At 51.6% G+C, this 11,274-nt stretch overlaps 1 protein-coding gene across 1 annotated transcript; it reads right to left on the minus strand.

Annotated features, from left to right (window-relative positions):
* Window positions 1-8,468: 8,468 nt before the first annotated feature.
* On the minus strand, window positions 8,469-9,821 carry CITED4 (Cbp/p300 interacting transactivator with Glu/Asp rich carboxy-terminal domain 4). The gene has a single exon (XM_004003498.5). The coding sequence runs from the start codon at window positions 9,569-9,571 to the stop codon at window positions 9,014-9,016; it is 558 nt and encodes a 185-aa protein (XP_004003547.3). The 5' UTR covers window positions 9,572-9,821; the 3' UTR covers window positions 8,469-9,013.
* Between the last annotated feature and the right edge of the window lie 1,453 nt (window positions 9,822-11,274).

Consider the following 11,274-nt stretch of genomic DNA (forward strand, 5'->3'; position numbering starts at 1 on the left):
CAGGCTGGAATGTTGATACAGTGGCTAGGGCAGCCTTTTTGGACCATGAGATCTGACTCAAAAATGACAAAGCAATAAGGGAGAAGCTCGGATATTGACGATATTATAACCACAGTAGTCTTGAGACAACAATCTTTTTCATTTCGCTTAAGCTGTTCTTATTGCGCCTCCCACACTTAATCCGAAATAACCAAGGTATAAAGTCCATTCAATAAGAGTGTTTGTTTATACCAGATGTTGTGTTTCATGCTTTTTCAAACCAAATCTCCCTTAAGGCTTGAGACTTCTTTCCTTACCCCTGCTCCCTCCTACCCTGCCTTGCCACCACTCGTCCTAGGGGCCTTATCCCTCCCTGAATCAGTGTGACCATATTCTCAGCCTTCTCCATTTTCCCAGTGTGCCCCTCTCAAATCCATTCTGCGCTCATCAATGATCTTCCCAAAGCAACAATCTTGCTCTTTTCCCATTCTGCTCATAAAATCCATGACTCCCCATTACCAACAGGATCAAGTTCAAGCTCCTCAGCCTGTCACTCAAGGGTCATTCCTGTTTGACTCTTACCTGCTGCAAGTATATCCCTTGCTGCTCTGAGCACTGCCCTGCGTGGTGACTACACTGGGCTTGTTCCCTTTCCCAGTCAAGTCCTATTCATTCATGCCACTTGGCCATTGCACAGATTGTCATCTTCCCTGGAATTTCTTCCTTTCACGTGCTCAAATCCAAATTCTACCCCAACTCATCAACCACATGAGCACCTAGTATGTTACAGACTTTGGTAAGTGTTTTCACATTAGCAATCTGAGAGTAAGTCCCATTATTATCCCCATTTTACAGATAAGGAAACTGAGACTCAAAGAAGGGAAGTGAGTTACCCAGGATTCACATGCCCAGTGATGACTGACCTGATAACTCAGTTCTGTTTATATAGGACCCAGGTCTCCTACATCTCCCCCTTCCCCACCAAGTGCCATGGGGCCGAGAAGACTTGAGTTCTCAATTGAGAACTGTTGAGAAGTGGTTCTCAACTATTGAGAGTGGTTCTCAAATGTTCTCAACTGTTGAGAAGTGTTTCTCAACTGAGCCACTTGCCATGGTAGAAACTGTTGGTTGCCCACCAAAATCCATCCTCCCCATCTTCCACAGTAACTGAGTTGCTGGTGAACACATGTTTGTCAGCTAGAAGTCATATTTCCCAGTCTCTCCTGCAGCCAAGGGTGATCACATGAATAAATCCTCGTCAAAAGAATCTTCAAATATTTGCTGTGCTCACCTCCTTACCATCTTCCTCCTGAGAGCTGGGCATGGCCCAGCTTCCACTTCACAGACAAAGACCAAAAACAAAAAACAGAAAGAAAATGAGCTTGGACTTTGAGCTGCCATCACACTTGTGGAGGTTGGGGTCAGGTAAGGCAGAGAAACAAGAAGGAAGCAATCTGGGTCTAAATGACTGGGTGGCACTAGGAGGAAATATTTTCTGCTTTTTAAGCCACATAAAAAATTTCCCCTTTGTAAAAGAAGCTGAACCAACACTTAAATATCTCTTACTACGTACACCATCCTAAGTCCATTAAATATTTTAACTCAATAAATGACTAGCTTGTGGTAGTAGGCAAGTCATTTCAGCTCTGTGAGCCTCTGTTTCCTCACCTCTATGTGACCTGAAATAATAAAGTCAGATCCCCATGAGAGGCAGGTGAGATATTATGCGTCAGCACTGGGTGACCTAACCAGCAGACAGCTCATGTGGTTAGGGCACTAGCTGCAAATTTGAATGATTTTGACTTGAAGAAAAGGAAGAGGAGGAGATAAAGCATTGCTGTTTCAAAATAGTCATGGAAAATAGAAGAACTTTGGGGGATTCCTTACACTAATTTTACAGCCACTTAGGGAACTATTTGCAGTGGCTGTTGCAATTTTATTTGCTCATTTCTTCTGATTCAGTAATTCCCCTTCGAGGAAGCCACTGTACAGAGATGTTCCCATAAGTGCTCCAGGGCAGGTATACAAGGATGCTCCTTGTAGCATTATCTGTAACAGTGAAAACTTGGAAACAAGCTAAATCCCCATCAGTTAGGGTTTGGGGTTAATGGGTTATGCAAAGTGCAGTCATTAAAAAGAAGGAGTCAATAAAAAAAAGTTACTGACATGGAAGATTTCCAAAATATGTTAAATAAAAAAAATCCAATGATAGAAAATGTAATTCCATTTCTGTGAGAAAGTGATGCATATTATGTATGTAACATGTAACACAATGTACACATTATACATGTGTGGTGGGGGAAGTCGGGGGAGGTCTTTGACTTTTGACTTTACATTTTCTAAATTGTTTTTAAAGTATTTTGCCTCTAGCATACATTATTTTTGACTAGAGACAATGTATTTGTTTTAAAAACAAACAAACAATGATTGGCTCAGAGTCTCAGATTCCCCAGCCAGCGTAGGTTGGGGTGCCAAGAGAAAGTCCTCTGCATGGATGTGCCAATTTTATGGTGGAACCCTCAGCCAGAGCTGCTTACCAGGAAGAGGCGAAGTCTCTCTGGAGACCACCCTCTAAGCAGCTGTGTAGGACTCTCTGTCCCCTCCCAGCCACACTCTTGCTTCCTGGTCGCGTATCTGGACTGCACACTTATTCATGTTCAACCCGCTTCCACTCTGCCAAAAAAGAAGCTCTTCCAAAGAGCCCTGCCTGTTTCACCACGTGTCTGTCCATCCACTGCACTGGCTGTGTGTGGTTAAGCAGGTTGCTTGACCTCTCTGAGCCTCGGCTGCCTAGAATGAGGCCAGCGGAATAAAATGAAGCCAATAACTACATCCACCTTCTGGAGTCATGAGGACCGAAGGAGAGAGTGCACATCAAGCCTGCTGCCCCATCACAATGCTAGGGGAGCATCGCACTTCCTTGCCCTCCTCCTGCAGGCCGGCCTCACTGCCTCCCAGCACCTGTGAAGGAAGAGGGGCGAGGAACATAGTCCTCATTATACAGAGCTTGGAGAGCTCAAATCACACGCCCAGGGTCACGAATTCACCGTTTAGCTGGGACTAGAGCTCAGAGCTCCCAGTGCTAACTCAGACAAAAGCCCTGGCCATCTTTCAGCCTCAGCTCCCAGCTCAGGGCTTCACTCCAGCACTTGCTAATATTAATACCCACTTCGAGCCACACAGGGGCTGGAAGTGGGGATGATGAGATCAGGTTCTTGTTCCTGAGAACCTAATAGTCTAGGGGGTAAGATTCACCGTCAAACCTGGTATGTGAGGAAAGGTGGGAAAGACACTGGGGAGGGCATTTCAGGCCAAGGAAACAGCATGGGCAGAGGTGTGAGGCATAAGGAGCATCGCGTATGGGGAGCTGGGTGGCTGGAGTGGAGGGTGGGGTGGTGGCTGGAGGTTGGCTGAGACAAGCTCTCTGGTCCGTACCCCTGTGGTCAGGTTTCGTAGCAACAGCTTCCATCTAAGCCTCTCATGGGGGCAGGCACTTCACCTCACGTTAGTTCTTTCTCGAAGAGAGCCAATGGTGTCTCCAGTTGACAGATGAGGAGACTGAGCTGAGAGCAGCTTCTGTTACTCCCTCCATCTGCCTGGCCACACATGGGGCCTTGGGTCTTTACCTGGATGTTCCCTCTGCTTCCGGTTGCTGCACACCTTGCCTTTTCATCACCACCAGCTCTCAGGGTTTCCCAGACCCCAACCTGCTCAGTATCATCTGCCCAGAACCCCCGTGTGTGTGTTTCTGCATTGCACACTCCCAGCTGGCCCGGATCTCAAGTCCCAAAGTGTCTGCTGGTCTCCTCCCTCCAGACCATGACTGTTAACCCCCAGCTCAACCCAACCAGTTAGCGCTGCACTGTTTACAATGTGCTGTTAGAAACCCAGTCTCATTTGAATTCTTGCACACACACACCTCGGAGGCTGGGATTATTCTCCCCATTGTACAGAAGGAGAAACTGAGGCTGAGAGTGGCTCCACGTGACTTCTACATCTCAGGGACACAGAGTAGCAGCCCCAAATCTGAAGCTCTGCTCTTTCCTTCAGGCTCGGGTCTTTGGTAAGCCCCAGCTTGGGGAGGGAAAGGGCCCTGAATATATGGGAATGGGCACGCTCACCCCCATCACGTACTGGGGTGTAACTTAGAGGAGGAATTCACTGTCTGAAACCATTTTCTGACATCTGGAATGGGAATAAAACCACGTAGTGGTGCTATTTGGTGCTCCCCAGGAGGCGCTATTGATAAAGAACCCACCTGCTAATGCAGGAGACAGAAGAGACGCAGGTTTGAGCCCTAGGTTGGGAAGATCCCCTGGAAGAGGGCATGGTAACCTACTCCAGTATTCTTACCTAGAGAATCCCATGGACAGAGGAGCCAGGTGGGCTACAGCCCATAGCGTCTCAAAGAGTCGGACATGACTGAAGTATTTAGCACACACAGCAGCGGTGCTATCAAGAGGCTTTGTTGTTGTTGTTGTTTAGACACTAAGTCATGTTTGACTCTTTGCAACCCCATGGACCAGCCCACCAGGCTTCTCTGTCCATGGGTTTGGGTGATACTTATAGTAGGGGCTAGAAGAGAAAAAGCACCTACTGAGTGCTGTTAGGTTCCACCGTGCCTGCTCACAGTAGACACTCAATAAGTTTGACTTAGTCCCCCCAGTCAGCAGTAATCCTGACCCAGCACTTTTAACAGCAGGGTGGCATAAAGAGTTAGGCAAGAATGGATTAAGGAATTCAAGAGGATTACACAGTAATCAGCTAAACAGCCTAAGCTTCCTGGGAAAAGACCAGGCTCAGACTGTTCATTTAATTTACTCAATAAATGTCTGCTGGACACTTAGCTGAGCTGGAATGACGCCAGTGGTGATGGTGAGGATGATGATGGTGGCAGCTCTCTATCAAGCATCCACCATGTACCAGGAAGTCGTGTAGAATCTCATCAGATCGACCCTAGAAGCTATATTCCTTAAAAAGAATATTCCCCCCTCTCACAGGGAAGGTGCTAGTTAGGTCTGAGACTAAGCAGACAGAGGCAAACAAGGCGCCCAGAGATAAATGCAAGGAGGCATTCTTATGACACTGGCCTCACCTAGCTCCCACTCCAGTGCTTGTGGAGGACACGGTGATGGCCTGTCCAGTCCCTGCTTCCATCAGATTGTTCCCTGGGCCCCTGGGAGTGCAGCCAGCAGAGTTTTCCCCAGCAGCTCCCCCAGGGATGGCTCAGCAGGGGAGAGCTGCCCCACCCCACCCACAGCCACACCACTTCCCGGGGCAGCCGCATCCCATGACTGATGGTGCGTGCATGCATGCTAAATTGTTTCAGTCATGTCTGACTCTGTGAGACCCTATGTACTGTAGCCTGCCAGGCTCCTCTGTCCATGAGGTTCTCCAGATAAGAATCCTGGAAGGGGTTGCCATGTCCTCCTCCAGGAATCTTTTTGACCTAGGGCTTGAACCCGCCTCTCATGTCTCCCGCACTGGTAGGCAGGTTCTTTGATCACTAGTGCCACCTGGGAAGCATGACTGATGGGGGCGGGAGTAAAAAGGATTGGGAGGACTCTGAAGGACCCTTCAAGCACCAAACCTCCCCGTGGGTTTGGCTCTTGTTGGGTCTGTCATGTAGCTTCCTCTGCTTGCTTCTGTTCTGGACCTTTTCTTCCCTAATAAAATTTTTGCAAGCTAAACACCATCTGAGGGACTTCCCTGGCAGCCCAGTGATTAAGGCTTGACATTCCAATCAAGAGGTATGGGTTCAATCCCTGGTCAAAGAGCTAAGATCCCACATGCCCGCTAGTCAACACACACACACACACACACACACACACACACACACACACACAACCCAGAACATAAACAACAGAAACAATATTGTAACAAATTCAGTAAAGACTTTTTAAAAAGCAAAATAAATAAACACCATTGTTTGCTGGTGTTTGGCTACTGAGAATTCCAATAAGCAACAGTGTTGGAGTACCCTCTCTTCCTAGCTGGTTACCACACAGCCTGTCTAAACACTAATATATAAAGGCATCCCCAGAAAGCCAGGGCTCAGGGATGATAAACTACAAGCTACACTGTTTTAAACACCTCATGGGATTAACTAGTTTAATCACTGCAGCTCTATGAGAGAGGTACTATTAGCATCTCCATTTTGTAGATGAGTTTGAGAGAAGTCATACTTGGAAAAAACTACTTGCTAATGAAATCCAGGCAACCAAAAGATGATTCAAACTTCAGCCTAGGGGAACTTGAATATGAAAAAGAAAAAAAATAAAAGATGAAATAATGTCTTGCCAGTGCCATGAGTCAGTTCCCAACCCTGAGGGAGCCTGTCTCCCAATCCCAAAGAGCCAGTCCTGGTAGGAGAATGAAATTCACAGGATGGGGGACGGGAGACGGGGCCATGGGTTATTTTAGGAGGTGGCCCCAGGAAGAGGTGAGAACCACAGGAAGCTGGTTGGATAACTGTAGGTGAATCAAGATTCAGAAGGTCAGACAGCAAGTAGGAGCTGCTTCTGGAAATGGACCCCAAAGCTATCAGACTACAACCCTCCTGGCAGAAAGGACACTCTATCTTCCCCTCCAGCTGGGAGGGTCAGAATCCTGCAAAGTTATCAGTGACTTGGGGATCCATGTGGTGGGCTGCCCCAGATTTACCTTCTCCTCTGTCCATTTGTCTGCTGTCCAACTTGTCAGCAGTCCCTCTAGGAGGGATAGTGGGTGGGAAATCGCTCAGGAGCTGGACTCCCTCTTCTCCTCTTTCTTAACTCTAGGAAGAGGTGGGTGTTGGGTTTTCACGGTAACCACTTACATACGGCGGGCACTTCAGAGCTGATCTACTGCTTATCATCCCACCCCTGAATCTGCTCCCCACCTACCATGAGGCTTATTGTCTTGTGAAATAGTAGGGCAGGGTTATTAACCCTATTTTATTGGTGGAGAAACTGAGGCTAGACCAGAGCCAGGCCCTTCTATCCCAATCCAGCCCTTTGCTTTTTATCTCTGGCCTGGGATCTTGGCCAAAGTAGAGCAAACATTGTCCATTCTCATCTCAGAGCTCAGGCCAGTCCCTGCCTAGAAGCCTCTTTGCCTTCCTCCCTATTCTGTCCCAGAACACCCTTGGTATCTTAGGGAGGGACCTTCATTTTTTTCATCAGACACCTCTGTGGCCCACTCCATGCCTTGGTGGCTCCTGAGTTGGTGTTTACAGTGTGTGCTGGGTGAGCTCGGGCTGGAGGGAAAGTTGTGTCAAGCTTGGCATGAAGGTAAAGCCAACCATGGGACACACGTCACAGCTCTGTGTTACTCCCTGCACAGAGTCTCTGGAACTCATCCTCTCCTCTCCAGCGCCACTGCCCTGTCCTGTCCTGGTCCCCAGCCTCTCCTCTCTGCCTTCCATTCCTCTTTTCATCCCTTTCTCCTACACCCTTGAAGCACCTATGGACCTTTTCAGAGAGAGGCAGCAGCGTGACCAGGAACCCATGCTGGTGGGCAGGACTGAGGCCAAATCTGCCAGGTTTGGGCCAGCCCCACATCCCTGTCTGTAGAACAGCGGCTCTGCCTACTTCCCCAATCCCCATAACTTGAATAGACCTTTCTAGAGACCCCGTTCCTTCCCATACAGGCCCTGTACATGTGCGCCCCCCTGCCTCTGAATGGACTTTCCACTTGCATGCCATTTTCTCCAAGTTCTAAGGATGTACTCATCCTTCAAGGCTCTTCTCACTACATCAAATGTCACCGCCTTCCTGAAGCCTGTATTGACCTGACCACTCCTGCCCACCCCCACCCACCACCACCACTACCACCAGCGGAAACCACTCCCTTCTCTGGGTTTGCCTGCTGGGCCATCCTAGCTAATTCCTAGCCCTCATCCCACTCTTCTGTGCACCAACTCATCCTGACAGCTTTCCAGGCCTGTTACCCCTACCACTCCTGCTTGGACCGCGACTCCTTGAGGCATGGCCATTGTTGTGGAGTAGTCATTATTATCCTGTCTTGAGTGCTGCCTAGGGGTCTGGCCCTGTGATAAAGGTCTCATATTGCATGTGAGCCTCACCACCGCCTAAGATGGGGACCATCTGTATCTGTCTCTGAGGAAATAGCTTCAGAAATCTGAATGGATGGCATCACGAACAAGAGAGTCTCGGTTCAAAACCAGAGCCTGGACCCTCAGGTTACCCTCTGGCCTCCATGCTGAGTGAACAGTGTAGGCAGTACCCCTAAGCTCCACCGCCCCCATCCCTCCCAGAAGCAGGGAGTCCACCTTCAGTTACCTTGCCACCTGGTGGTGGCGGCAGCCTCTGCCTTCCAGATTATGACAGAACCATTGCACAACTCACAGATATTTTTGAGAAACTGTCAGTTTCCTCTCCCCGCCACTGCCAGGGCCTGTGGCCTCCATCTCACCCAGGACCCCTAGCAGCCTCAGGACTCTAGAAGCCAAATATAGTTGGAGTGATAAGGAAATAAAAACGCCAGACTGGAAAGTGACCCAGTTTTATTTTGGTGTTGGAGGCCAGATGGGGCATTGCTCCACTCCACAGGCGTGAGGGCTGGACCATCTGCCCTTCCCCAGGGCGGAGTGCCCAGTGACCTCAGGGCCCAGGCGGCAGGGCTGGGAACCCGGCGGGTGGGTGGCTCCAGGGACCCAGTGACCACAGTGGGCTTCACAAGGAGAGGGGGAATCAGGCAGAGGCCTGGGTTGGCTCAGATTGGGGGCTGGGGCCGGGGAGAGTCCTAGAGGAGAGGATACAGAATCTAAGAAGTGGGAGTCCGAAAAGGGGGTTCCTTCCCCCTTCATTTTACCGCTGAGGCTCCGGGTCAGAGAGATGAACTCAAATTGTCATCCTGCAGGAGGCAGGGCCTGGAGTGAGGCCAGGCGTCCCAGGCCGGCGTCGGCTCGGTGCACTCACCGCGGCCTCCACCCTCACGGAGGGTGCGTGCCGGGCCCAGACGCTGGGGGCGGAGTCCGGCAGGCAGGCTGGGCCCCTTCTCTCCAGCACGCCCGGCAGGCGCCTGGCCTCGCTCAGCAGCTCACCGAGCCGGCGGGCGGCGCCGACCCCAAGTCCGAGAAGCAGTCGAACTCGCTCTGGCCCAGGAAGAGCTCGGGCAGATCGCGCACGCGGTGCAGCCCGAGCTCCAGCTCCAGCGACGTCAGCGCCTCCTCGTCGATGAGTTCGGCGTCCATGCCGCCCAGGGCGTGCGCCGGCGGCTGCAGTGGCGGGGCCGGGGCTCCCGGTGCGGGCTGCGGGCCTGAGGGGCCTCCTGGGGCGCCGGGGGGCATGCTGGCGCGTCCTGGGTACAGCGTCGCCACGGGCTGCAGGTGCGCGTTGCCGGCCGCCGGCGGTGGCACAGCCGGGAAGGGCTGGAAGGTGGGCGACGGCCCGAAGGCCCCGTAAGCGACGGTCCCCTGTGGAGGCGGCGGCGGGCCCAGCGGAGCCCCCCGCGGCCGCAACCCGCTGTCCAGGCCTGGGCTCGAGTACGGCTGCAGCGTCCGGAGCGCGTGAGGGCCGTGGGCGGGCGCGGCGGGCGGCGGCCTCGGCACCAGGCTGTAGCCCTCGGCGAGCATCAGGTGGTCAGCCATGACGGAGGTCCGGCTGCCGGCGGCGGACCGATGGTCAGCGGGCGCGTTCCCCGATCCCGGCCAGCTGTTCCTCTGCGGCGAGCGATACGAGCCTCGTGCTCTCTCGGCAGCCCGGCCGGGCAAGGGAAAACCGAGGCCGGCCCTGGTTCCTGCGCAGCCCAGTATACACAGAACTCAGAGCTCTTGTCCACCCCAGCTATGGGCAGCAAAGACCCTGCACACCTACACAGTCGCGCTGCTAGACCTCTGCGCCGCGCCCCCGGACTCGGCGCCCTCTTAAAGTCGGAGGCGGGGCTGATCCGCCCCCAGGTGCTCATTGGCTGGATGAGTCCCTTCTGGGCGGGCCACGCCGCACCTCCTGGAGGTCTCAGCCCCGCCTCTGTCAGCGATTCGCCCTTTGGACCTCAGGCCACGCCTTCGGCTTTGAGTTCTGTCTGGGAGCAGGGCGTTTGGCACTTTTCAAATGATCGTCAGCTCTGGCTGCTCTACTTCCAGTCTTGGGCCTGGCTGGGGCCAAGCTTAAATGGACCAGAAGGTGGGGTGGGAGGGCTAGAGGTTTAGACCCCCCAGAACTTAAGTATCACAAGCCCAACCTCTTACCCTCTTAATTTTCCAGATTAAGAGAACTGGCAAGTCTCAGTGGCTGGAGAGGGTTTCCTAGGAATGCACAGCAAAGCCTTGACAGAAGCGAACCTCGAACCCAGGCTTTTTAACTGCCGCCTCTGCACACAGCACGAGTGCCTTAGCGGAGCAGGGCCCCGGGGAAGATTAGTTGCCCCTCCCCATAATCCCAGGAGAGTCAATTGCTCTTCCCCTCTCTCCCACTCACTCGTCTGTGGAAGCATGTACTGAGTTGTTATTAAAGTAATTTATAGGCATGTCTTCTGAAGGACTTGTTCAGCTTCGTGTCCTCAGCACTTGGCCGAGAGCCTGGCGCAGAGCAGGTTTTCAGTAAAAGTGGGGTGAATGAACAAATGATCAAATGAATTGCCACTGGTTCCTCTGAGCTTGTTTTTTCCCTCTGTAAAACGGGGATAACGACAGCACCAATCCCACTGAGATGTGGTGAGGGTTAAATGAGGTCATGTGTGCAGAGTGCACAATGCCCAGCAAAACGCCTGGTGCCATACTAGGTGGCTTGAAAATGTGCCTCAAATGAATGAAAGGCTGGATTTACCTTTGTCCCTAGAGGTAAATCCCTGGTGATCTCCTGGGATGTTGTATCTTTCCTTGGTAACAATAGTTTTACTTGGGGTTTAGTCACTAAGTCATGTCCCACTCTTTGTGACCCCATGGACTACAGCACACCAGGCTTCCCTGTGCTTCACTATCTCCTGAAGTTTGCTCAAACTCATGCCCATTGAGTCTGTGATGCCATCCAATCATCTCATCCTCTGTCGACCCCTTCTTTTCTGCCCTCAATCTTTCCCAGCATCAGGGTCTTTTCTGAAGAGTCGGCTCTTCACGTCAGGTGGGCAAAGTGTTGGAGCTTCAGCTTCAGCATCAGTCCTTCCAATGAATATTCAGGGTTGGTTTCCTTCAGGATTGACTGGTTTATTCTCCTTGCAGTCCAAGGGACTCTCAAGAGTCTTCTCCAGCACCACAATTTGAAAACTTGGCCTTCTTTATGGTCCAACTCTCACATCCATATATGACTACTGGAAAAATCGTAGCTTTGACTATACGGATTTCTGTCAGCAAGG

This window comes from Ovis aries, chromosome 1 (genome assembly GCF_016772045.2).
Source record: "Ovis aries strain OAR_USU_Benz2616 breed Rambouillet chromosome 1, ARS-UI_Ramb_v3.0, whole genome shotgun sequence".
NCBI lineage: Eukaryota > Metazoa > Chordata > Mammalia > Artiodactyla > Bovidae > Ovis > Ovis aries.